The sequence below is a fragment of the Macaca thibetana genome, chromosome 17 (assembly GCF_024542745.1).
Source record: "Macaca thibetana thibetana isolate TM-01 chromosome 17, ASM2454274v1, whole genome shotgun sequence".
NCBI lineage: Eukaryota > Metazoa > Chordata > Mammalia > Primates > Cercopithecidae > Macaca > Macaca thibetana.
Genome location: NC_065594.1, coordinates 80,467,124 through 80,495,093, shown reverse-complemented (window position 1 = coordinate 80,495,093; position 27,970 = coordinate 80,467,124). Strand labels below are relative to the sequence as shown.

The window sequence follows — 27,970 nt, the reverse complement described above, 5'->3', positions numbered from 1 at the left end:
TGAGTGGGCCCGCCCTGGGTGGCTCTGGCCGCAGCAGGGTCGATGGGGCAGCACGGTCTCAGCAGGAAGAACACGGCTTCAGTCAGTTCTGTTCTGAGAAGCAGAAGGTGGAGACACGCACATTTTAAAAAACTCCTCCCGGACAGGAAGAAGTGAAGTTCTGGCTGTTCTGCGAGGACGCCGCAGTCACAGCGCGGAGACCACCGCGCGGGCGAAGTGCGACGCAGGCCAGAAATAGGGTCCCGCACGTGGACCGCGGAGGAAGAAAGAGGGCTCACCCGGGCTCCCGCAGCTAGCCTCGCCCAACCAGGCTGGTGCCGCCTCTTCCCGCCCCGGCCCCGCCTCAGCTCCGCGCCCACAACCCGGCTTCCTCCTCTCCCGCCTGGTCTGTCTGTCCCTGCGCCTCCTTCGCCGCCGACTAGCGCCCCCTGGCCTAACGTCACCGGCGCGTCCGCCAATGAGCTGAGGAGGGACTCGGCTGCGACCTGAAAGTGACGGGAGCAGCAGCCAATGGTCGGGCGGAGGGGGCGGGTCGAGATGGGTGTTGGTGGGGAGCCCGGGCGCGTGGGGAGCTGCGGGAGGCGCGGGGCGGGGGGCAGGGGCGCGGCGGGGGGGTCGAGGGGGGCGGTGCGCGGGCGGCCCCTCCCCCTGTCAGGTCCGGGCGGGCGCCTGGAGCCGCCGGAGTTTCCGCACCCGGGAGGGCGATGCGGCCGGGGCTCAGGCTCCTTGCAGGTAACGCGCGGGGCGGCCCCTGCAGGGCCGAGCGCGCCGCGGGGCTAGTGGAGTTGGACGCGGAGCCGGTGCGGGCTCCCCGCTGCTGCCGAGTCCCGAGCTCCGCACGGTGGCCCGGGCCCGGCCGCGGCGCTGCTAGAGGAGTTGGTTCCGGGACCTGAGCTGCGGCCCCGGCTGGGGTCAGGGGAGACGCCGGCCCCTGTGTGAGCTGCACACGGGACAAAGGGCGCGGTGTTGAGGCTGCGCGCCCCACCTCCCCGCGCCCCGCTCGGGCCCCTGCGCTACTCAGCCCGAGCGGAGGTCGCCGCCCCCAGCCCCTGCCTTCAGCCGCGCGGGCTCCTTCGGCCCGGGCGCACCCGGCGCCTGCGGCGCGTCCCCGGAGCGGCCATCTGGCCGCGGGGCCCCGCGCCTGGCCGCCAGCTGGCCGCGGCGCAGGCGATGGCTGGACACAGCCGGGCCGCTTGGCCGCTTGCCCCGGGTTCCGCGGCGGCTCCCCCACCGCGCCGCGAGCGCCTGCTCCTCCATGCTCGGCTGCGGAGCGGAGCGGCGCGAGCGCGGGGCCAGCGGCCCGGGCGCCCAGGGCCACCGAGCCGCCACTTCCCGGCGTGGGCTCGGAGTTTGGGGAAGCCGAGCAGGTGGCGCAGCCACTGCCCACCTCCTGCGAACTCTGCGGGGCTTCTAGTCATGTTGATGTTGTGACTATGGGCTGTGTGTGTGTTTTTCTTTTTTTTTTTAACCACACACAAAAGAAGGGAGGAGTTAGAGGAAAGATGTAGCCACTATGAGTCATCCCACACTTCGCTCTTTCTCCGGGATAGCAAATGCATGGGGAGAATGTCTTGAGAAACAGTTATAGTAGGGACTGCCTAGGTCCCCTCCCAGTCCCCTTTCTCTGCAGTCCTGTCTGCGCCGGGCGCGCCCCAGATGGAGGTGGGGTAAAATGACGGCCAGCGCACCTAGATGGGGGAAATGGCTACAAGCTAGCAAGCTGGAAACTTTCTGGGACAGTGGAGCTGTGAATATCGAACCACTCACATTCTTGCTATAGGCAGCCATGGCCCTCGTGCGCTACTGAATTATAAATGGGAAGGCCATCACAGCAGGACGATACCTTAGCCTTCAGTAGCATGAATTCAGCACTGCACGGAGGAGGGCGGTGGTGGTGGTTCACGCCTCTGCCTTGAGGGGCCCAGGATCGGATCAGCCAGGAAACTGCCAGGACCGGGGATGTGGGGTCACAAGTGATCACGTTCTCTAATCTGATTCCCAGAGGTGCTGTCACCTCTCAGCGTGGCAGAGGATGGCTGGCTATGTGGTTGAATGTCACAGGTGAGGTAGAAAGGCTGGGCAGAGGTCAGCAGGCCCCTGGATGCATGGAGAGGAATATTCTTCTGTAGGTGGCTGCTGCTAATTTTCCCAAGGGGAAACATTTAGGTTTGGTGTCGCCATTCTGTTTACTGCAGTCCAGGCTGCTGTGTCAGCTGTCATTGGGTCCTCATCACAGCTGGATGACATTTGTTTTTCGCGCGTCCCTGTGTGGGGTCTTTTTGACCTTCTCACAGATAATTAGTTTGTTTTAACCTGCTGAAAACAGAGGCTTGAAACGAGAAGTTTGAGAAATTGTAGGATAAAGGGACCTCTGCTTTGTTCCAGATTTCAGCCCCTGTAGAGGGGCCAGTTGATTCTGTTGCAGGAGTCAGGTAGCGAGCAGAACACTGACTTCATTCCTCCCGGGTTGTGCCCTCTGCTTGGCCTGTAGCTGAGGCCACAGTGGGTCTCTCTTGTTGCTTCATAAGGTGAACTAACGATCCAGCTATGGCAGAGGAGCCAGGCGGGACATCACGTGGAGAAGAGGGACCAGAAAGTGCAAGCTAGGGCCCATCTGGAAGAAAACGGAGCATCCCTTCCTATTTCATGGCCTGAGTGTAAAAAACGGTGGAGGCTGGGCACGGTGGTTCACACCTGTAATCCCCATGCTTTGGGAGGCCGAGGCAGGAGGATCGCTTGAAGCCAGGCGTTTCAGACCAGCCTGGGCAACATGGTGAGACCCTGTCTCTACAAAGAAGTTTTTAAAATAGCCAGGCATAGTGGCATATGCCTATAGTCCCAGCTACTTGGAAGGCTGAGGTGGAAGGATCCCTTGAGCCCAGTAAAGTGAGGCTGTGGTGAGCTATGATCATACCACTGCACTCCAGCCTGGGTGACAGAGTGAAACCCTGTCTCAAAAAAAAAGGGGAAGGGGTGTAGAGAGGGTGGTCCCCCATCTCTACCACCTTACTCAGACAGGGCTGCTTTTACCTGAGTGCCAAGCCTGGCTCAGGTCATTGAGGAACAGAAGTCGTTTAGTGTTAGAGGAAGGAGAGTTGGGAACAGGGTCACTGTGTATGGTTGTACAGTTTGTACCAGACACCGGACCAAGGAAGCCATGTGCCCTGGGTCTGCCCAAAAGAAGGGTCTGCCTTTCTCAGTTGCACCAGGTCACCCGATGGGCTGCTGCTGGCCCTAGTGCTCAGCCCATCTGCATGAATAAACAGTCGCAACATGGGTGTGCGCAAGACAGGCGGTCAGGGACTAGGAAGCAGCGGCTAATTTCTCCAAAATCTAACAATAATGAGAACTAGTTGTTTGCATGCATTTTCTCCCTTTAATTCTTTACCACCGCCCTCTGAAGAAAGTAGTGGTGGTACCATGTTGTGCCCAGTGAGGAAACTGATTCTTAGAAAGACTAAGCAGTTCAAGGTCGTGCAGCCGGCAGGTCCAGGTTTGTCTGTCACCAGAGCCTTTGGTCTCAACCACTGGACTAGACTGATCACTTTGCCTGGCCTTCTAACAAATTGTAGCTTTTTTTATTTTTTTATTTTTTTTGCATTTGCTAGTGAAAGGCATTTTCCGAACTATTCCACTATGTACATTAACAGTAAATCCCTTGAAAGAAAAGAGCATTTGTGAGTATTTTCGGTGGCAGCAAAGATGTGGGAGGCCTTGGAGAAAGGAGAAGGAGCCCCCTGAGATAGAGAAGCAGGGGAGTCACAGCGAGGAGGGGAGAGCCAGCCAGAACTAGGAAATGATGTGGGGGCAGGGGCATTGGAGGTAGGCCAGGTTCTCTGCTGTCCCTGCAAGAGCAGAGGAGGAATCATCTGAGATCCACTGAGTCATCCATCCAGTTGACTTCCCAAGAGTTTGGACCTGGCCTACCAGGGTACCTGGTTGATGGTACGGTCCACAGTCTACCTTATATGTACTGGGGCTGTTGCTTGGAACATATTGCTTGGAACATGATTATTGCTTGGAACGTGATTATTGCTTGGAACATGATTATGCTTAGAACATATTATGCTTAGAACATATATTGCTTAGAACATGACTATGCTTAGAACATAGTCATGTTCTAAGCAATCTGAGGTACGGCTGCTAATTTAGGAGCACAAAGTATTTCCTGATTTAGTATTCTACTTAGAAAGCCATTTGAACCTTGACAAACGTGTGTGAAATAATTTTCAAATATTTGGGACTGAAGCAGATAATATCCAGGCTCAGTGGTACACTCCTGTAGTCCCAGCTACTTGGGAGACTGAGGCAGGAGGATTACTTGTGCCCAAAAGTTGAATCTAGTCTGGGCAACATAGCAAGACACCATCTCCAAAAATATATTGCATGAGCCAGTAAATTCACTATTGAAACAATAAAGCAGATAACGTCAAAACCAGTTACATGACCTTTTGTCAACTCATGATTCTATTGTGCATTTCAAATTGCTATAAATTGTTTGTTTTCCTTCACAGTAATTTTCTAAATTTTCTTATTCTCTCCATGTTAAATCATAGTATCTTCCTAACTATTCAGTGTTTGGCTTTGTTGGGGTTTGTTGTTTCCGACAGGGTCTCACCCTGTTGCCCATGCTGTAGAGCCGTGGTGTGATCTCAGCTCACTGCATCCTGGAACTCCTGGGCTCAAGCAGTACTCCCACCGCTCAGTCTCCCGAGTAGCTGGGACTGCAGCCATGCGCCTCCACACTCAGCTAATTTTTGTCTATCTTTGTAGACATGGGGTTTCACCTTGTTGCCCAGGCTGGTCTTGAACCTCTGGGCTCAAGCCATCCACCCGCCTCAGCCTCCCAAAGTGCTGGGATTACAGGTGTGAGCCATTGCAACCAGCCTTGATTTGTTGTTTTTTAAGTAGCAGGAGTAATTTCTTTAGCTGAAATGTAAGCATAGATGTTGAGGCCTGTGTGCTGACCTGTGTTATGTTTGCGTTGTAATTTAGATTCGAGAAGTGGTTTATCCTTTGACTGGAAAAGAAAAGTAGCTGCAGTATTCCCCCAGCACTTGCTGAGAGCATGCCTTACGTCAGGCTGTGAGGCTTGAGAGACAAGCAGTGGAAGAGTTGTGGCCTGTTTCATCTCTGGATTATAAATCTGAGCCTCCTTCTGGCTCCTGGAAGGGGACAGCATCACCATGGAATGGTGTGTCCCGTTGCCTGTTGGATCTGTCTCCATCTTCACTCAGACAGAAGGCTATAGAAGGATGCCTGTGACTTCAGGTGGCCTATTTGGCTGGCTTTTTATTGATTCCATGGTCTGGGGTATCCACTTAGAGATCCAGAAACAAATACATCCAAACTGTCTTCCCAATCAGGGGGCTGGGATTCTCTTTCATCTCGGCAGGAAAAGAACAGGGTCCAGGTCCCTTAGTAAAGACAGGAGCCTCGGTACCAATCAACCAGATACTAAAAGGGATTTCCCACAGAAAATCATTCTGCGCCTCTGCTTTCAGCCTTCTGGAAGAAAGTATAATAGCTGGCCTCCCCTGAGCCTTCATTACAGCCAGGCGGTGTTGGGAATCCCGTTTAACCCTCATGACAACTCTAGAAGGCAGGCACTCCTACCACCCCCATGTTAGTGTTGAGGAAACAGGCCCAGAGAGGTCAAGTGAGTTGCCCAGAGGTACCCCAGGTCAGAACCAAGCAGTCTGACCCAAACCTGATGCTGGTAAGTCCAAAGAAAGCCCCTGTCCAGGATGTGGTGGGAATGGGGACAGATAAAAGTGTGAGTTTGGGGGTAGGTTGGGATTTGTTTTGGCGAATTCCAAGGCAGGAAGCTATCAGGCACCTCTCACCACTGACCATTAAGATGCTTTGCAGAGGGCCGCAGGGGGTGGGCTCAGAGAGGAAAGAGGCTGTGCACAGGACTGCACAACTAACACATGGCAAGGATAGGGCACAGGCATCCCCGGTGAGAAACATTATGCCCATTTGAAAGAAAAGTTCAAAATAGTATATATTTTTAACTTGACTCTTTCACCAGGATTGAAGGTCATATCCTCACATCGAATAGCCTCCCTTCCTTTCCTTTGTATGGCTCAGCCTTTTCTGGGACAAGATATTGTCCCCACCAGTCATTTCCTCTATCTGTCCTCTGTGTCGAGCCACTAGCCTAGGAACCCAGCATTCGATCCTGTGCCCCGCCTTAGGGTTTCTCCATTCGACTCCCGTGTCTCTGTCTCAGAGTCTCAGCTCCCTGGCCTGTGTGCCTGAATGCTACAAATAGACCATAAGCTCTTTCAGAAGCAGGATTGTGTTTTACACACTACCCTCTCTCCTGCCACACACGCAGTGTGCTAAAACCCAGCAATGACTATTTATTGATTTTTCTTGATTGGATGAGGTAAGATGGTAACTTCTTTTTTTTAAGCTCTGTAAACTGGTTCAAGGATGATTAAAAATGATTTGCCTTGTGGGCTTGATGAGGATACCATTAAATTCATGTTTCTAAAGGGTATTCCAGCATCAGAAACCAAAGGGCATCTGATTTGATAGATCCTGTGGTCGGGCCCAGGTATCTGCATGTGTCCCGTGTGACTTTTCTGCCCACTAAAGTTTGGGAAGCACAGCTTCAAATTGTTAATGATCACATCCTATAAAATCATAGCATAAATGACTATCTAGCTGTTACTCACGGTGCCCACTGCAGAAACGGTCCTACCAGTGTTGATAAATATTTATATGGTGTTGTCTTTCCTGCAGATTCCTAACCAGCATAATGCTGGAGCCGGGGGCCACCAGCCTGCAGTTTTCAGAATGGCCGTGTTGGACACTGATTTGGATCACATTTTTCCATCTTCTGTTCTTCCTCCATTCTGGGCTAAGTTAGTAGTGGGATTGGTTGCCATTGTGTGTTTTGCACGCAGCTATGATGGAGACTTTGTCTTTGATGACTCAGAAGCTATTGTTAACAATAAGGTTTGTATCTCAACTCTCTTCTGGTAAACTTAACTGCCCACCTGTGTCTCAGTAATCATCTAAGTTTGTGTTGCATTGTTCTCCGTGGAACGTAGGTTAAGCATTGGCCTGGGCCCCAGTGGTGCTCTCGATTTTTCTGTCTCTTTTCAACATCGCCCCCTTGATTTAGTGCCTTTCTTATTGCTGTCACCAAGGTTCTGAACCCCTGCCTGAGCTCAGACATTCCCCTCAAGAGCCCCAGTCCCCATATGGATCAAAGAGGCCGTTCTTCTAAGATGACAAGGCAAGGGTATTGCAGGGCATTGCAGACTTAGTATTTCAGATTTTGTGAAACATTTCCACAGTTGTTCAAAAAAAAAAAAAAAACCCATCATGCATTTGCTGCAGTGATGGACGGGTGTGATCACCTGCCAGAAGGTGCGTCTTCAGCAGCAGGCAGGGAGCTGGCTGCCGCTTTGTCCTTCTCCGAGACTGTCAGGACAGCCTGCTGACAGCTGCTGGGGCAAGAGGAATGTGCTGCCAATGGGCGCTGCAGTTCCTGCTTGTTTGGTGTTCGGAGAGTCAGTTTTGCTGGACTTGCAGAATCCCAGTCAATTTTGCTTACCAGTGGTTGCTATGTATCAGTGCAGGAAAAATGGTCATCTTTTTCCACTCCCGACCCGGAGTTAGGGCAAAAGAAAGAGGTTTGTGGGAAAAGATGAAAAAGATTCAAGCAGGCTACAAACCAGAGCAAGAAGTGCAGAGGCAAGCAAGACCCAGAGGAGAAAGAACTCGGAAATGGCACAAGTTAGTCTCTCGACAATCTATTACTCAGAAGATATTTTCTGTGTGTTCCTTAGCCAGTGAAGAAGACTTAGAGGAAAATACACATTTAGCTCCCTGCTAGATATAATTAGAGCAACTCTTTGTAACACTGTTGAATGCTCTTAAAAATCTGAAGTCATGGATTCTACCAAATAAGTGGAAAGTCATTTTCATGCTGAAAATGTTGAGAACTCTCTATATGACAAGCATTTATTGTATGGGGGGGAACATGACTGATTTGCGTATATTTATTTGTGACATAATATTGCAATTGATCTCCATTTTGATGGCACAGACTAGATCATTGTTAATGGGTTTTTGTTGTTGTTGTTGTTGTTGAGACAGTCTTGCTCTGTTGCCCAGGTTAGAGTGCAGTGTCACGATCTTGGCTCACTGCAGCCTCCGCCTCCAGGGTTCAAGCATTTCTCCTGCCTCAGTCTCCCAAGTAGCTGGGACTACAGGCATCCCATGCCTGGCTAATTTTTGTATTTTTTGGTAGAGATGGGGTTTCACCATGTTGCCAGGCTGGTCTCGAACTCCTGACCTCAGATGATCTGCCTACTTTGGCCTCCCAAAGTGCTGGGATTACAGGCATGAGCCACCACACCCGGCCAATGTTTATTTTTAATTCAAGTTCTTCATTTGTAATTTTCCTCAAATTCACTCAGCAGTTACTGTAGATGATTCTGTTTCAGTTCTTTTTTAAACCATGCTTAAAAGAACTAAGTAAGTCTACACAGCTATGTCAAACTGGTGGCTTTTTCGTGAGGTGGGGACAAAGTCTTACTCTGTTGCCCAGGCTGGAGTGCAGTGGTGCAGTCATAGTTCGCTGCAGCCTCCAATGCCTGGGCTCAAGTCATCCTCCCTTCTTAGCCTCCCGAGTAGCTAGGATTACAGTCATGCACCACCACGCGCAGCTGATTTTTAAAATTTTTTGTAGAGACAGAGTCTCACTGTGTTGCCCGGCTGATCTCAAACTCCTGGCCTGAAGTGATGCTCCCACCTTGGCCTCCCAAAGTGCTGGGATTACAAGCACAAGCCACCATGCCCAGCACAGATTGGTGGCTTAATGGCCACAGAATTGTTTTTCTCACAAAGATAGAGTTTTATTATTTAAATTCCATTATTCGTTTTGGTGAGAATATCTTGACTCTTCTACTCGTGTGAACCAGAAGACATATAAAGTGTTAATTCAGAAACCATGTTGAAAAATGTTGGTCAGCTAGGAAGAACAAAAACACGAGCCGTGTTGTGTGTGGAGGCCCTGGTGTCTGGGTGTAATTCTCGTTCCTTCTGTGAGGTGAGGCAGATGAAGCCATTTCGTGGTTCTGCTGAGCATGGTCTTGGCAGTGTTTTTGGGAGCATCACACTGTGCCCCTTTTGTTAACTTGCTAGCCCTCCCTTTTTCTTTTCCTAGTTAATGAAAGGCACTCCTCCATTCATTGGCACTGTGCCTACAGTAATGTGAAACAGGCTGTTACTGGATTTTAGTGATGTTAGAGACTGTTTTCCAGATGCTTCCTTGCCGTGTGGAGTTGCCTTTTTTGTTCCTTGAGATGATGATCTTTGAGACAGTGGAGTTAGGGGGAATTTTAGACACAATACATTTTTTCCATAAATCATTATGCGGAAGAATTGACCTTTCTTTCTGTAGCACACCCTGCTGTGGAGGCTCCACCTAATCAAATATTTAGAGCCTCGTTGGTGTTCATTTCCTGTTCAAAGGGAGGAAAAGATCCTCCACCCAAGCCCCTCACAGCTGACCGGGTGCTTCTGTAAGAGTGTAGAAGAAGGTAGGTTTCCAGGTTTGTCACTGAGTCAACGAAGGGAGCAGGTGACTCTCACGACCTTCACAGAATCTCTAACCCATTCTCGGGGAGTGGTCAGTGCACTCCTGGCCTCTGAAGCTGATCACTGTGGAAGCAAATGTCACCCTTAACAGTGGACATTGGTGACCAGCTTTGCATCTGTCACCTCTTTTCAAGCCTTTCCCTTTGAGTCAGCAAGTGCTTAAGTCGCAAGTGCCGAGCTGCACGGTGGGTATGGATTTTATTGCTCTTTGGGGCCACCCATCATTTGACCCATTTCTGTTTGGGGCATTCTTAGGTGCTCAGAAGACGATTTGATTAGGGAACTGGCACAGATGGGCTGTCCCGTCAGGTGCGCCCACCTGTTGGAGTTAGGAACTGGTCACGCGAGGTGGGGGCCCAGAGGCAGCCGGGCAGTCTCTGCGAGGTGCCCGGGGCATGATGGGTGGCTTTGCTCCTGCCATGTGGCCCTGCCCTGGCTTTCCAGGCCACAGGGGACTCTGTGAGCTGCACACTGCCCTTTGAAGAATTCCCTTTTTGTTTAAATTAATCAGAGTTTGGTTATTGCAATGAAGAATCTTGACTGACAACCCAGGGAAATGATCAGCATGTTGTTATTTCTAGTCCCTAAAACGTTGGTTTAATTACGCTTTAAAGAGAAAGTTAATCTGTCATTTTTCTTACTTACTCCACCACAGTGCCTTGTTTGCCTCTCTTCTCTTTAGACACAATTTAAGCCATCTACTTTCATCTTTTAAATGTAAAAAAAAAATGCATTTTAAGCATCTGTAGTATAGTACCAAATTAAACTACCTCAGCAGTAAGAGAGGTATAGAGTTTTTTTAATATTGAGTGATTTTTGTCTGTAAAAATTAAGGATTTTTTTCTGATTTCATAGTCTGCTAGCTCATGATCAAAAATGGAAACTTACGAAAATATGTTTATCCACTTTTGTGTTTTAACTGGGACATTTTGGTAAGTTACCCTATTTATTAGATGTGAGAAGTTAATAGTGATCTTATTTAGCTGTGTGGTCCACTTATATTTGACACATATTAAGCACCTTCTGTATATAGCCAGCAAACCCAGATGTGGCCCAGTCCTCGTGGAGCCCAGTCTAGTGGCACAGACAAATAGTCATGTGACTGTAAGTTGCCAGGGTGCCACGCACTGCTTGACAGGGTGAGATGCCCAGAGACCCATGGAAGAGGGACGGGATCAGCTCAGGAAGGGCAGAGCTGGGCAGCTGGGAGATGAATGGCGGGAGGAGTTGAGCCGTGAAGAGTGGAGGGTGACTGTCCAGGGACGACCCGCACATGCAGAGCCTCTGGGTTGGGAGCTGGCAGGAGCACAGCACCAGAGACATGGGCCTGCAGAGTTCAGGGGAAGCTGTCGGTCCCAGGAGGGTGAAAGCTGATCGGTGTTTGAAGCCCGGTGGGGTGAGCCCATGTGTAGTTTGAGATGATCAACATAGAGAACATGCTGGGCGCAGCAGCCCCGCTAGGAGGCCTGACTGCATCCCGGGTGAGAGATGGAGGAGCTTGGCTTAGGGCTGGTGGGAGACCCTTGTCCAGAACGTCCCATTTGTGTCCCTGCAGGACCTCCAAGCAGAAACGCCCCTTGGGGACCTGTGGCACCATGATTTCTGGGGCAGTAGACTGAGCAGCAACACCAGCCACAAGTCCTACCGGCCTCTCACCGTCCTGACTTTCAGGTAAGCCGTGACATCGAAGGGCCTGGGAAGGTCACTCCCGGCTTGTGTGTGACATTGGAGACAGGTGTGTGTCAGCAGGCTCTCAGCATTCAGGAGTCCAGTCAGTGACTCAGGTGGGGTCTGAGCTGCTCACATACATGGGTGTCTAGGTGCAGAGAAGGCGAGCGGGGCCCCTGTGAAGGATGGCATGCACATGGGTGGTGGTTCATATTTTTCTCAGTTCTTGGAGGTTTGACCCTTTGCTGGTTAACACCAATGGAATAATATGAGTGAAAGCGACATGAGGCCTCTGATGAAACTTATCTTTTTCACTACAGAAATAAATAAGGTATAAGTCTTCCTACTGTTACCAAGTCAATATGCAAAAGCAAGATGCAGCTTGCAAACAGTCCCCCCTCCATTAAACAGGGAGCCACTTGCACTGAATGGATGCATTCACCTCACAAAGGTTCTCGTCCATACCTGTTTCTCGGGTGCATTTAAACACTTGTGTGTAGACGTCCCATAGGAGCGTAGGAGTGATGAATTGGAACCACCAGCAGCTGAGAAACAGAATAGGAATCCCTGCCAGCGGAGGGTGTTTCGCTGAGGGAAGGCTGGTGGGCATACTGATAAGAAGCCCTTTGGAGGATAAGCAAGGTATAAGACTCTCTTAAATCCAGGTCCCTAGGGGGTAGCCATGAGTAATGTGTGGAATATTGTATCTTCCTGGAATGCAGCCTTGCCCCTTCTGCATGTAAAACATCGTCTAGCTTTCCTTTCGATTTTCCTCTGCAAGTTGCTTCAGTGCCACTCGCCTTGGACACATCCATTTCATCCCTTTTTCCCTGTAGTTACATTCCCACCTTTTCCACAGCCTTCTTAGCTCGACAGGCATTATTTATCTTGGTGCTATTTTTATCAAGCTGGCACAAAGTCTTCCACTTCTCCTTTTAGTATTTCCACACACAAGCCTTCCCCTCCAGACCGTTGCCATTTCTTGCCGCTTGCCGCTGCACGTGTACCCTGAACTCCCTGTGTTTCTGCAGGATTAACTACTACCTCTCGGGAGGCTTCCACCCCGTGGGCTTTCACGTGGTCAACATCCTTCTGCACGGTGGCATCTCTGTCCTCATGGTGGATGTCTTCTCCGTTCTGTTTGGCGGCCTGCAGTACACCAGTAAGGGCCGGAGGCTGCACCTCGCCCCCAGGGCATCCCTGCTGGCCGCGCTGCTGTTTGCTGTCCATCCTGTGCACACCGAATGTGTAAGTGTCGTCTGCACGAGGCATCTGTATGCATGTGAGAAGTGATGTGACACCCCCGTGTCGCCTGGTTTCCTAAAACAGGCTCCCTTTATGTACCCATCTTGGTTCCAGAGCTGGAGAAAGTCTACTCCACAGTATACTCTAGAAATAGGACACTACATAAAAACCCTGCCAGACATTTGAAACGATTCTGTCTGGGGCAGAGACATGTCTCTGGTGAAAAAAATGCAGAGCACCATACTGGTGGAGACTGTGTAATAAGGTATGGTGTGATCTCTGCTGATGCTTTCTGTTTAGCTTCTAGGATAACACCAGCGGTGAAGGCACGGATGTTAAATATTGCCGGGCTTTGGGGTCTGAAGTTCGGAGGCTAAGAACTGTTCTTCAATGGAGGGTCTGATGCAGTGTTTCTGTGTTCGCTGACAGTTTTATGATTTATAAAACCCTTTCTTAGACTTAACATGATTGTTACGAAAACGCTGTGACATCACCTGGGCTAATATAACCGTTTCCACTTTAGGAATGAGGGAAAGGCGTGGGGGGATAAAAATTTATCCAGGGTGAGGAGCAAGTGGATGTCGGGCAGGACTTAAATTCTGGGCTTCCCCGGCCTCCACTGAGGAGATGCTGACGTACTTGGTGTTGAACTGGAAAGTGGTGCCCGTGCCCTGCTGGGGAGCTGCTCGTGAAGCCTCTCCACCCTCCTCCTCCTCACCCTGTGTGATCCTCTCCCCAAGGTGATCAGGCAGCTCTGGTGGGTGCCCACCCTCCTGGAGGCTACGTCTCCATCCCATCGAGCTGCCTCTGTGTATTTGGAATAGGCTGTGCTGGGATTTCACTAGACATTTGTGAAGTTTTCAGGAACCACCCGCTGCACCACCACATGGACCCTTTGAAAATGCAAAAGGCAGCATGTTTGCTGAGGGACGAGATTTGACTCGAGTCATTCATTCTGTGAGCACGAAGTGCATAAAATAATCACATACACTTTATAACTTCCCTCACGGTAGACTTCTCATTTCATCGGGATTGAAATCTCTACATTTAACCAGTTGCATGTTGCTTCTTGGAGTTTCAAGATGCTGAGCAGAAGTCCTGTTTTTAGCATCTGACTTTATTAAACTGTCTATTCACTCCAGTATCAGGAGTGTTGTGGAGTTGTTATCACACCCCCCTCCTGATATCTTTTTAAATCTTTATTTTTTACCTCAGCAAATTCAGAGGACGTTAAGGGCTGGATAGGCTGGGGACTGCTGTGTAAAAATTTAGTTATAAGCTCTTTATAGATAACTGTGACTGAATTAGACTTTGTTTCAATCCGAGTTCTCTCTGGGACCCAGATATAGTGTAGCCAGTGGTCCTGAATAAGGGACTGGAAGACAGGGACTCACTGGAGAAGTTCTGGTTCTGTCTTCCTTCTCATCTAATTTAGCGTGATCTCAAAAGCAAAATAATACTTGAATTATTAGCCAAGGAAAGTTTTCTAAAATTCTCATTTTAAATATTCAGAATTTGATTTATAAAAAGGTTTCAAGTGCCAACAAGTATAACAGTGTGCTTACACACGTACACACTCACACACACACATTCTCTCACACACACACTCACATTCCAGATAAATGCAAGCTGGGAACATGTAATCTTAAAAGTCCACATTCCAGATGGTTAAAAGGAAACTGAGGCAGACTAGCTCTAGGAGAAAAAGGAGTATTTGAAAAACCTCTCTCTCTTCCCCTCCCCACCATGACATCCATTCAAACTCAGATTTCAAGAAATACTTGTGGATAATTAAGAGTTAGCATTGGAAGACAGATATTTTGTATGTTTACCTTTCAGTGTTTCTGCAGATAGTATTCAGTTTACTTCTGTCTGCATTCCCCTGTTATCTCCTACCCTGCAGTTAAAAATTCCAGCTCTAGGCCAGGCACAGGGGCTCACACCCATAATCCCAGCACTTTGGGAGGCCAAGGCAGGTGGATCACTTGAGGTGAGGAGTTCCAAACCAGCCTGGCCAACATGGTGAAACCCCATCTCTACTAAAAATACAAAAACGAGCTGGGCATGGTGGTGCACACCTGTAGTCCCAGCTACTCGAGAGGATGAGGCAGGAGAATCGCTTGAACCCAGGAGGCAGAGGCTGCAGTGAGCCAAGACCATGCCACTGCACTCCAGCCTGGGCAACAGAGCAAGACTGTCTAAAAAAAAAAAAAAAAAATTCCAGCTTTAAAAACATGCAAAGAACGGAACACCCAAGGAAACGGGTGGCAGGCGAGCTCCTCCTAGGTGTTCAGCGAGGAGTCAGTCCCGCTTTCTGGCCGGCAGAGCCAGCAGCCTGAATCATGGCCTTGGGCACAGCAGCCCCAGCCACATTGATCCCTGTGGGATGAGGACAATGGGGATTTGGTTAGTAAACTGCCTCAGTTTACCCCATTTGTCTCAGCGTACATTTATTAAGAGACAGTAATAGCAGTATAGGCCCCTGCAGGTTTTAGTGACATGAATTTCTTTTTTTTTTTTTTTTCTTTTTTCTTTTTTGATACACAGTCTTACTCTGTCACCTAGGCTGGAGTGCGGTGGCGCAATCTTGGCTCACTGCAACCTGCGCCTCCCAGGTTCAAGTGATTCTCCTCCCTCAGCCTCCCGAGTAGCTAGGACTACAGGCATGCACCACCACACCTGGCTAATTTTTGTATTTTTAGTAGAGATGGGGTTTCACCATGATGGACAGGCTGGTGTCAAACTCTTGGCCCCAAGTGATCCACCTGCCTCAGCTTCCCAAAGTGCTGGGATTAGAGGCGTGAGCCACTGCACCTGGCCTAACATGAATTTCATTATATTAACATTTACATTAATATGTTTTAGGTCTTTACACTCTCCAACATTTCACACTGAAAATGATTTTGCCCACTGCAAATAAGCACCTGAATTTTCCAGTCTTCTAGGGTGATCAGCCGTCTCGTGTGCCTGAGATTGAGAGGGTTCTGGGACTGGGGACTTCCCATTTGAAAGCAATGACAGCCGGGCAAATAGGGATGACTTGGGCACCCCACAGTCTTGCCCCCTCCTGGTCTTCGCTTGGTGATGCTGTAATTGCAGTCAGTGTTTTGTGCTCCTCAACTGACGGGAGTGTCTGTCTTTTTCTAATGAGCCACCGCACATTGCTGAGTGGTTTGTAGACACCCAAAGCCTCTGATAGGCCAGTCCCCACTGCAGAGAGGAGAGTCTGGGAGGGCCACACAGCCCCTGGTCTGCTGGTGGCTCTTCAGCTCTGTGTGGCCATCAGCAGGAGGATCCCAGCGCTTCCCTGAGGACAGAAGTGGCTTGTATGGGCTTTACTTTTTATTTTCCTCAGAGTGTTGGGGAAGATTTCACTTTGTCTGAATTCCAACATCAAGGAAAGAAGCTCGGGCCCCCTTAAGAGTTCTTCCTGTAGCCGGGTGTGGTGGTGCGCGCCTGGAGTCCCAGCTACTTGGGAAGCTGAGGTAGGAGGACCGCTCAAGCCCAGGAGTTTGAGGCTGCAGTGAGCTATGATCACGCCAGTGCACTCCAGCCTGGAAAACACAGTGAGACCCTGTCTCTGAAAGTGAAAAATGAAACAAAATGTTTAAAAAGAGTTCTGTCTATCTAATGAACCCAGACTTTAATCCAGAAGGAAGTTTCCCCACCCCCCTAATTCCTTTTCATGGCCCCCATGCAAATTGTACCTACTGGGGAAACAATGGTACCGCCTGCTTTATGGATTCAGAGGGATTGCAGTGATTTCTCCAGAAAACTCTGAGTGTTTCACGTTATTTGTGAGAAAAAAAAATAGCCTTTGTAGAAAAGTTTGCCTAAAAATACATATTATGCAAATATCAGAAAAGGAAAAGAAAATGTTTTCTTGCTTATGTACATTCTCAAACAGTGATTGGATGCAGTCCCTCCTTGGGTAGCTTTTTAACATTCTTTTAGTGAAATCTCTCTTAATTACTATGCCAAAAACATTCATTGTAAATACTAAATGCTGTCTTGCTTTAAAACACTTCCCATACTTTAAAAATTTTGTTTTTCTTTATGTCAAGGAACATAATGTACATTGCTTAAAGTCGTGGGATGGTCTTCGACAATTAGCAGAAAGAAAAATTTCTGTAAAAATAAGCTTTTGATGTTTAAATTTCATTTTTGGTGATTCTTCAGATCTCCCCTAGCCATCCAGATAGCAAGTGGTTTAGGCAGCCTGGCCCTCCTGGCCCCTAGCCCTAGTATTTTTCCAAACCACTTCCTTCCCCCTCTCTCACCTCACTTCCCCTTGGTCTCTGACACCTGCTCCCCCTGTTTCCTGTGACCCTGTTCTCTGTGGTCTCCTTCAGACAGGCTTGTCTGGCTCGGCATTCGTTGCTTTCTCTTCTCCAGAGGGTTGGGATTCCAGTCCATCCCGAGGTGCTGTAGATAGCCACAGCTCTAAGACGCTCTGTCTCCTCTCGTGTCCTCCTGGCATGAGGACCACAGAGCCAGGATGCTCCAGCTGCCTCCTCACTCACCCAGGGCTGTGGAGATGACACCTGAGCTTCTGCGTCCTTTGTCCTTTGCCTTTCTGCTACTCCTGTTCATAGACACACCCCATAGGACCGGGGAACTCACAGTGAGCCGCACCCACGCTGTACCAGGCTCTGTTCTGTGTGGCTCCATCTCTGACTATTTTACTGTGTCCCTGATGGAGTGAGTTTCCAGCCCTGAGTATTCCAGAGCTCTCATTGTATATTCATTTCATTCATAAAGCAATTGGATTGTTCCCCTCCAGCATACTGGCATACTTGTTCCAGATCTGTTAAGCCTTTGTTTTGTCCCTAGCTTCCTTCTCGGTAGCGTTTGTGTGTGTGTAGTGTTCATTGGGTGGATTTATCAGCTTATTCAATCTTCCCAACCATCACCTAACACCATAGGCTGCCACGTACGCATCATCGGGAGGTCACAGTTACAGTGACAAATGGTCCTTGGCATTTCATGTATAACCGGTGTAGGGGAATCTGCTCCTAAAAGACATTCTTTTTTAGCTACTGACTGCATGTGAACTTGAGAATCACATGTAAATATAGTAATTTCATAGTCAGTGTATATTTTCTTATCTTGATTTATAGAAAAGTCCTTTATTCTGCAGCTCATATATCACATCCCCATCCTCTGGGAAGGGATTAAACTACCAGCCTTTAAAGTGATACCTGGACAATCACAGCAGAAGCTTTGGTCCGTGTCACATTCAGGTGCCAGTTAGTAAAGAATCCCACCTAAACTAGTCCAGTACTGCTGGGTGGAATTCTGTGTCTTTCATCACCGTACAGCATTGGGAGAACAATGACTGGAGTCATCAGCCTGAAAGAAAGAAACACATAGTTTATATCGCTTCATTCTCACTGAGGAAAGGAAGGGCAGAGTCACCATGTGGAAAATGTGGGAAAGAAATGGCAGAAACTGTATTCTGTGCTCATCCTACTTGTTAATCACTCTTGAAGCATTCGGCTTTCCAGGTTAACCCACTTAATCAGTTTTGGTCTGAAGGGAAAAAAAAGGGAGCAGAGGCAGCTTTGAAGGATTACTCCTGTTTTTTTTTTTCTATCGGCAGGACGGCTTTTCACACTTCTCTTGCACCTTTATGTCCTTCATGTTTCCAATCACATTTTATTTTTTAAATATCATGCCCTTTGAGCTGATAACATTTTCCGATTGAAAATCCACTTTGTGACCTCAGAAGACTAAGTCTTTGGAGCTCTTGGGTATCGTGTGTTAAAGAACACAGCTCACAGCTTTTACGGCACACACATATCGCCGTCTGTGTCCAGCAGAATAGCTAGCAGCAGGTTCAGACCAATCCGCTGTTCTCTTGAAGCAGTTAAATCAAGTCCTACACCCAAAAGGAAGGAGAGAACTGATTGTAAGGTAACACCAAACGCTGTTACACAGCTACATCGTGTATTTATTTTAATATGTGGCAGAGTCTGGGAAGTTTCTTGTTTTATATGTCTAAAGAATTTTGGTTTTGGCCAGGCACAATGGCTCACACCTGTAATCCCAGCACTTTGAGAGGCAGAGGTGGGTGGATCGCTTGAGCCCAGGAGTTCAAGACCAGTGTGGGCAACATGGTGAAACCCCGCCTCTACAAAAAATACAAACAGTAACCAGCTGTGGCGGTGTGCTGGTGTGCACCTGTGCTCCCAGCTACTCAGGAGGCTGAGATGGAAGAATTGCTTGAGCCCAGGGGGTTTGAGGCTTCAGTGAGCCAAGATCACACCACTGCACTCCAGCCTGGGTGGCAGAGTGAGACCCTGTCTCAAAAAAAAAAAAAAAAATGGTTGTGTCTCCCAAGTTTAGGATTTGCTTAAATGTGTTTTATGTAATTCTTTGTTTTCTTCCCCCTCTTTTAAGGTTGCTGGTGTTGTCGGCCGTGCAGACCTCCTGTGTGCCCTGTTCTTCTTGTTGTCTTTCCTTGGCTACTGTAAAGCATTTAGAGAAAGTAAGCATTCCGTTTGCCTCCTGAATTTTCCACCTTCTTCATGTTTTTGTCCTGTTGAGCAGCGTCTTAACAGGTGGGAAAGAATCCATCTATATGAGTGTGTCACTCTGAGGGGATGTGGACCAGAGGGTGCATAAACTCTCTTTAGATATGTATGTCTGTTTGCGCCATCGCTTTTTCCATAATGCAAAGCTCTGACATTGGTGTTCACACTGTGGCCTATCCTATTGGGTATTGAGACCAAGAGCAGAAGCAGCAGCAGGATTGAGTTTTGCTATTTTATTTCCTGCAAAATTACAGGATTGCGAATGATTCCAGGACAGCCTTTCCTGTTTTGATGTTCTAGGTATTTATTGCCCAGCTATCCTTCCACAGCTTCCAAAGGTGGCTTGGAAAGAGCCAGGGAGATTTTTCATACACTGTCCCTCCTTCATCCCATCCTGTCCAGACTGAACCCAGGCTCAGGCCCTGTCTTGGAGCACCTGCGACTGCACTAAGGTGCAGCAGAAAAGTGACCCCAGTGGCCCTAGCCTGTGCCAGTACCCACTCAGGGCGTGGGTACACACAACCACACCCACCCCCTTTTATTATTATTACTTTATCACGCCTGGATAAAACCACCACTTCTTCCCATCGCTCGTTGGTTTTCTGATGCATTATAGAGAGTTTGGGGACAGCTTAGCAGAACAGCTTCAAGTATCGAGAATAGTGGTGGTAACTTTTCTTCCTATAACTTAGCGATAATGCACTTCAGTCTCTTCCTGGGGTGGGGGTCTCCCCACCTGTGATGATTATAAATCTCCCAAGAGACACGCAGCCACCAGAGACCTGGGGAGGTTGCATCGGCTGGCCCCATAATGAATTCAGTACCATCATGTGGCTCTTCATGAGACACTGAATCAGGAACAGGACTGGGAGGGAGGGGTGCCTTCACTGCCTGACTGTTAACATTCACTACAGATAATGGTTCTTCCTTTTCAAAAGTTGGCAATTAAATCTGAATTTACAGATACAGATGATAACAGTTTATCAGAAATCATATTTTTCCTGAAGAAAATTAAAAATTAGGAGTTGTGGGCCCGGCACGGTGGCTCACGCCTGTAATCCCAGCACTTAGGGAGGCCGAGGTGGGCAGATCACTTGAGGTCAGGAGTTCGAGACCAGCCTGGCCAACATAGTGAAACCCTGTCTCTACTACAAGTACAAACATTAGCCAGGCGTGGTGGTGTGTGCCTGTAGTCCTAGCTACTCGGGAGGCTAAGGCAGGAGAATCGCTTGAACCCAGGAGGCTGAGGTTGCAGTGAGCCAAGATTGCGCCATTGCACTCCAGCCTGGGTGACAGAGCGAGACTCTCTGTCTCAAAAAAAAAAGGAGTTGTGACTTTTCTCAAAGACAACTCTAAAGTTTCTGAAAGTGCCATTTTATTGATTTTAACATAATTTTAACATATCTTCCCTTAAAGTCACTACTCCCTATTCTGCATGGATTTCAAAGACATCAAAGTGATTTTTGAGGAAAGTACTAAACCTTGATAGATTCAACTTGTGGGGGACATCATTTAGTAGATATGATGGAACCTGTCACTACTTCTAAAGATTGCTCTTGTGAAATAATGAAAAAGCTATCATGATACGAAACACTCTTCCCTCAGGTGAACAGATACATGTATTGGCCTCCTTTAATGGAGTATTCTCACAGAAAAGTGAAAAGGCTAGATATTTTATATCCTTTTTCTGGAAGCTTTTACTAACCTTTTCTCTGTTTTAATTCACAAATTTGTATATTAGTATATATTACATGTATATTTTGCATACATTTGTAAATTATAAAATTATTTCCAAGTATCCATACAAAAGATACTTTTTTTATAAAGCTTTTGGCAAGAAACCAATACCAAAGTTAAAGAAATGTGTGGTGGCTGTTCAGTTAGTTAACACTTTGACTTACAAGACATAGGCGAAGTATATTTCAGTACTGACATAAATATATTAACTGTAAGTACCAACGTGACCTTTCTTTTTTCTCCGATAACATTCTTTTAGCATTTATAATGTTTATTTTAAAATTGGAAAGAAATTACGAGGACTTTAATGTTAAGTTTGTAGATGTTTTTGAGAATGTTAACCTGGGCGTTTTTGCATTTGCAAACCGATAGCAGTGGTAGATGTGGCTTCCGTAGAAACTTTTTTAAGATGACTAGATTTTGATTTGGTTGAGTTACTTGGGGCAGTTAAAAGACGGATGGATGGACTGGGAAACCTTTGAAGAATGCTTTCTCTTGACCTCTTGTCTGCAAGCTGCCCCTTCTTCATGGGATCTGTTCTCTTGTTAACATGAACCCTCTTGAGGAAAAGGAAAGCGCTGATTTAAATGGAGCCGATGGAGTCGCCTCCAGACTGGTCTCTGGGCCTTTGCAGGCACCAACAGCTTACTGGGTCTTTGGAAAATACAAAACTAAAATACAATATAAAATACAAAATACAAAAATAAAAAACTACTTTGGACAGTAGTTTGCATCTTATGCTCATCCAGGCCTTGGTGTCTTGACCCCGAAACTGATTGTTCATCCTGCATTTTGTGTCCTTCCTCTCCCCTCTTGGTGCCCACCTGCCCCGGCAGGCTTTGAGTTACGGATCATCACAGTTTTTCTCGGCAGTGTAAATTGGACGGTTTGAAACACCCATCCTCGAGCTGCAGTTTCCATCCTTTGGAATTGGCTTTCACTGCTATTTTCTATTCCCACTCATCGCTTCCAGACTTCCGCCGGAGTGATCGGATTCTGCCTCAGTTCCATCGCAGGCCTGGAGGCGCAGAGCCACCTGATTCTTGAGAGAGGGCCTTAGACACACGGTGACTAGCTTACTTGGGGGAGTCCCCTGTGTCCCACATGTGAGCAGGTCTCTGACCCCTCCCCAACAAGGTTCTGTGCCCTGAGACCCACCCTCTGTCACTTCAGGACCTCAGGACTGGATACCCAGCCCCACCCACCTCGTTCCCTGGCCCAGCGACATCAGAACAGCCCCTCACGCTGCCAGCCCGTCTCTCCCCTCCTCCTCACAACTCCCAAAGTTCCCTTTGTCTGATCAACCCCAGAACCAGGGCTAATGAAATCTGCTGGAGCCTCTCCTAGTCTCTTAGCAGAGGCACTGTTTTTAGCAACTTTTCTGTTTCTGATTTTCCATACTCCTTTTTAAACATGCTAAGAATAGAATGTGCTTCTTTGTTGATAGATGACAACTCCTTGGAATAATCCTTGAACATCATCATGTTAATGTTCAATTAAGTTCGTAGGGTGCTTAAGAGTCTTTTCTAGGAGGAGAAAACTTTCTACAAATGAATAATACCTTTACAGAGAAGCAGCAGTAAGAGTCTCATATGCAAAAATAATTCTGGTTAATGTGTTCGTGAAAAGCCGTGGTTTCTGATTCTGTTCTAAAATAGTAGAAAGGCTTACTGATTTTAGTCATTCATTCCATCACCAATAGTTAATCAAACTTTAAGGGTGTTTCTTGTACCAGGTCCAGTTTCCAGTGCTGGGGATACAAAGACTAGAACAACAAAGTTCATGCCCCTGAGGGGCTTACCGTAACTCCAGTATATTTTGATTAAAATAAAGCTTCCGTGATTCAGAATGTCTACAGAGCAGAATATTCTGGTTTTCCTTCCTTTCCTGTTGACTTTTTCCTTCCTGTACCCCTCATAGCAGGCACTCAGTAAGGATCCTTTCTTTTCATGGTGTGTTTATGCAGAATGGGAGGCCATGGCCTTTATTCTACTTATTTCCTTCATCTTCTATTAAATTTCCTTCAGTACAACAAAACAGAACTCTTGATCCTAATGAAAATTCAATTGTATATATATTTTCATTTGGATCAAGAGCTCTGTTCCTTTGGAGTTTGAGATATCTTAAACAGTCACATGTTTATTTACTTATTTATTTTGAGACCAAGTCTTGCTCTGTTGCCCAGGTTGGAGTGCAGTGGTGCAATCTCAGCTCACTGCAACCTCTGCCTCCCAAGTTCAAGTGATTCTCCTGCCTCAGCCTCCCAAGTAGCTGGGACTACAGTCACCCGCCAACATGCCCAGCTAATTTTTGTGTTTTTAGTAAAGACGGGGTTTCGCCATGTTGGCCAGGCTGGTCTTGAACTCCTGACCTCAAGTGATCTGCCCACCTCAGCCTCCCAAAGTGCTGGGATTATGGCCTGAGCCACCGTGCCCAGCATTGTTTTTTGTGTGTGTTTTCTGTGGTTTTTGTTGTTGTTGTTGTTGTTTGAGATGGAGTTTTGCTCTTGTAGCCCAGGCTGGAATGTAGTGGCACAATCTTGGCTCACTGCAACCTCTGCCTCCCAGGTTCAAGCGATTCTCCTACCTCAGCCTCCAGCCATGTTTTTATTTTACCCTATCTAGTCAGTACAAATTGTACAAAAAGCCGAGTGGTAAACACATGTATTTATTGTCATTGCAGTGGTGATTTCTTGTTCCAAGTGCCCGTGTCTATAAATGTTCAGCAGAGAACAAAAACTAACTCTTTTGTGGTAGACAAGTCCATTATTTATTGAGATACAAATAATAATGCTATTTAATGTTTAAATTTCAGGTTTAAAGTAACCCTGGTCTTTGTACTTTTGGGATCTGAACATAAATTCAAAGAAAGGCCTAACATCAGAGGAACAAATTTAATATTATTTTATAAGAGAACAAAAAATTAAGTACTCTGAAATTAATGATTCAACTAGTTAATAAGTTCTTTCAGAGAATGCATTTTTTTTGGTAACATCATTAACTTTTTTTATGGATGGGATGTCTTTATTATAAAGCTCTGGACAATTTTTAACTGCTTGAGTTTATCCACAAGCAGTCCTGTCCTAACCTCTGGAATCCTAGTATTTTCAGAAAATGAAGAATGTACTCACATTTCTGGGACTCTGCCTCTTTTTTTTTTTTTTTTTTTTTTTTTTTTTTTTGGTGCATAAATAGAATGTCTAGCAAGATCTTTGCAACAGAATTTTTTAAAAGTAGATTCCTTATAAAGGAAGCATGCATTTTCTTAAAAAAAAACAAAACAAAACACTAAGTCAGATGAAATCAATGGCACACTGGGTATTACTTCTGAATGCCCAAAACAAAAAGTGTTATTCTTACAATGAGGTATCTTGTATTTACATCTCTCTTAAAGCCTGGTATTTCAGATTGGAAACAGATCATCTCTGCACATGAAACTTGCTAGAATAGCCAAAACAATTTCGTTTCCAAACTAATACCTTAAAATACTTGTTTCATGGGAGTTAAGACCAAAAGGAGAAATTTAATCTCATTTATAGTGGGGAGAAGAGAGTCTTTTCCGGAGGGGGATGGATTTTCTATATACCTAGAACAATCATTTTAAGTTCTAAATTCTTATTCATAATATCAAAGGCAGGATCTCAAATCTCCATTATTCTTAAGCTATATAGCTTCCCTTAAGCTGTATAGTTCTATAGCTGTGTAGTTCACCTTAAGCTGTATAGTTCAGGCACTAAAATGGGGTGACTCTTACTCTTGGGATATCATTCCCTCGTATTTTCATTCTGATTAAAGACACCTGTTTTTCTTTGACATCGAATCACACTGCTTACAAAATAGGGCAGTTGGCTAACTCATGTCCGATAGGACACTTGGTTTTAGATTTGGGGCCATTGCTGACTGCATTCTGACGGTGGGAGTCATGCAGATTCTCTTTTCCCTGTTTCTTTGGTTCCTTCATTGCTTGATTTTCCCCCAAATGGACCCGTGTTTTAGAGCAGCAAGCCTGACTTCTTTCATTCTGTGCATAGAAGCACGGCTCGGTCGTTCCAGCTTTTGGAACGTGAATCTGATGCTCATTGTGTTGCTCTGGCAGAGAGAGAGTCGCGGCCACCTGTCGGGGTGGCGTGGTTCCCACACACAACATGACGTGCCAGTTTCGAGCGGCAGAGATGCCAGGCATAGAGTGGTGGAGAGGGGTAACTTGTATAATGTGATGCTTTTTCTGAAAGGAGATCTTCCCACTGGAAAGGAGTGCCAAATCCGAGGCACATGCTTCATTAAATGGATCACATCTGCTGGCACTTGTGGGTGTTAGCACTGACAAGTGTCTTTCTGTCATTGCATTTTTTTCCCTGTGCTCCCTTCACTCCATTAGCCTTTGCCTCCATTTACCCAAGTGAGTGAATTCTCTTAGATGCTAGAGACAATATACTGAAACGAGAAGAACGTTGCCTAGGCACGTCTCTAGTCAATTCTGGATCATAAACTATTGATGTTTGCTAATGCTGCGTAATTATCCTAGAGCAAGTTGTCTTCTTAAAGGATGAGAGAGGCAGCATGGTGTCCAAATGGTTTTTGGTTTTTCCCATCCTCTCCTGGGTCATTGGTACTTAAAATTTAACAGTCTTGATGGAGAGGAGACAGAGAATGCTGGGGAAGAGTGATGTCCTCAGATGCTTACCTAGAGCCATGTACAAGTTAGAATTTTAAATCTGGGGAAGATGTTTCTGAATAAAAATATTTATAAGCGCAGCTGTGCTGAAGGTGACATCTGCCACTCAGAATTTATTTGCACTGTTTTTAACAGTTACTTCTAAATTTAAAATGAAAATTATTGATTTTCTCCATGGTTTTTAAATATTTCTTATGTAATTTTCATTTATTTATTTATTTATTTTAAAGAAGAATATCTTAATGATGGCGATTCTTCCAGTGTGAAGGGGTTCAAAGATTGAAAGTGAAAAGACCTGAATTCTGGCAGTATTTGTCCACAATGAGCAAATGATTAACTTTTGGGTATTAAATTACATATCGTAATTGCAAGAAAAATGTAATATAGTAAGACTCTGATAGACATAGAAATAAATGAAACTATTTATTGATTCAACAGATACTTTTCGAGTGCCCACTATATGCAAGGTGAACTACTGTTACCTGTCTCAGTTGTCTTATTAAAATGCTCAAACTTGGAAATAAAATAATGGTTTGCATTTGTTACTGTGTAAGAACATAGTCACAAAAGCACAGAGTCTAAATTCCACTAGATTATATGTTGATAATTATTAGCATTAGTCACCTTCACAAACTAAGGCTTAAAATAAATCTTAATTTGGGGAATTATGTGGGCCAGACTTTGGTGGAGCAGGTCATATTTCCAGAAGTCCACTAGTCTGGGCCATCTAAACACTCAGAGCTAGTTTTTCACTTGAATTTTTGTAAGGCCTTTTTTGTTCACCTCCAAAAGTGGAAACATTTTGTCATCGCTGTATGGGCTGGCCTTGGTTTATCATTCATGCACATATATACTGCATATATATAAAGAGGGCCCCTTTCATTTTTATGAAATGGTTTTAAAATATTAAGCTTTCCAATTTAGATTCTGGGGAACTCAAAGTTATGTGCATGCTTCGTCTTATGACTCTGGATAAAATACTGAGTGGCAGCTGGGCACAGTGGCTCACACCTGTAATCCCAGCACTTGGAGAGGTCAAAGTGGGAGGATCAGTTGAGCACAGGAGTTTGAGACCAGCTTGGGCAACATAGTAAGACCCCCTTTCTCTACAAAAATAAAAATTTTTTAAAAATTAGCCAGGCCTGATGGCATGTGCTTGTGGTCCCAGCTACTTGGGAGGCTGAGGCCGGAGGATTGCTTGAGCCTGGGAGGTCAAGGCTCCAGTAAGTTGTGATCACGCTACTGTACTCCAGCCTGGGCAAAAGAATGAGACCTTGTCTCAAAACAAAACAAAAAAAACACCAAAAATTGTCAAGTGACGAATCTGGTAGGGATTGGAGAAAGAGTTGGATTTAAATAGGCAAACTCATTTCATATTTTCTGAGTTTTCAAGGACAGAGCTGCATACAAACATAGCAATGTCCACACTATGTCACCTGTGAGCTGGGTCTTTGATCACATGGTCTAGACACTGCCATGCAATAGAAATACAACAGGAGCCATACATGGAATTGAAAACTTTGAGGTAGCCATGTTTTAAAAAGAAACAGGTGAGATGGATTTTAATAATATATTTTATTTGCCTTGATATATCAAAATTATAATTTCAACATGTAATCAATATAAAAAAATGAAAATGTTCACATCTTTTTTTCATACTAAGCTTCCAAAACCAGGTGTGTATTCCACACTAACAATACATCCCACCTGGGTCTAGATACATTTCAAGCACTCGTTAGCTCTAATTATTACTTTCTTGGACCGTGGCGGGTCTAGAATGTGGTGCTCACTAGGTTTATCTCTGACCATCGAGCTTTTGCCTTTGATCTGAAATTGCCACAGTTTTGAGAAGTGATACTTAATATTTAATAATTGCTGAAACTGAAGACACTTCTTCAGCAAAGAAACATTACCTTCATCTTTCATATCTTTTCATGCTGGGTGCGTTTGAAGCAAAATCGGAAGTCTAAGGAAAAACAATAGGACTCTTCTGTCAGAATTGCAATAGAGGACGGGAGAGGTGGGGTTTAGAGTTTGAGAATGTGGTGAAATTATGAGGTGAGATTAGGGAGAAGGTTATCAGTAAACCTGAAGGCTGTGTTTCCTAGTTGTTATTTTTCTGTTTTCAACTAAGCCTCTGGTTTAGCCTTATAAGGAGAAAGCCATTTTAAATTCTAGATAAGAGGAATGTCTAGAATTCTTCTCTAGAGGAATTCTAGAGGAGCCCATCACTTTCCTGTCTGTGTCATAATTTAGCTTTGTGTAAATAGGGTGCTTTCAAGAGCCATCTTTTGGGCATTTTTAATGAAGGAACTGGGAATGTTTTTCTTTTCAAAGGCCTCCCAGTCCATGGAGGAAAATTAATCTATGTTACAGTCAAGTAAAAATACAAGATAATTCCTTTTTTCTAGGCAGAAATGTAAAACCAAGGAACTTGCTTTTGAAATTAAGAACAGAGACTATTACATTGGGGAATGTATTATGTT

The 27,970-nt window shown here is 46.2% G+C and overlaps 1 protein-coding gene across 7 annotated transcripts in view; it reads left to right on the top strand.

Moving 5' to 3' along the window:
* Positions 1–637: 637 nt before the first annotated feature.
* Positions 638–27,970, top strand: part of TMTC4 (transmembrane O-mannosyltransferase targeting cadherins 4) — a 70,342-nt gene continuing 43,009 nt past the window's right edge. Inside the window, exons 1-5 of one of the 7 annotated variants that reach the window (XM_050765970.1) lie at positions 638–732; positions 6,754–6,969; positions 11,180–11,295; positions 12,324–12,540; positions 18,940–19,027. In XM_050765970.1, coding sequence (XP_050621927.1) covers positions 6,808–6,969; positions 11,180–11,295; positions 12,324–12,540; positions 18,940–19,027 — 583 coding nt within the window. In that variant the 5' untranslated portion in view covers positions 638–732; positions 6,754–6,807. Of the gene's footprint in view, positions 733–1,353; positions 6,970–11,179; positions 11,296–12,323; positions 12,541–18,939; positions 19,028–27,970 lie in introns of those variants that run through there. The other 6 variants (XM_050765969.1, XM_050765968.1, XM_050765971.1 and 3 more) reach the window with 6 other exon arrangements.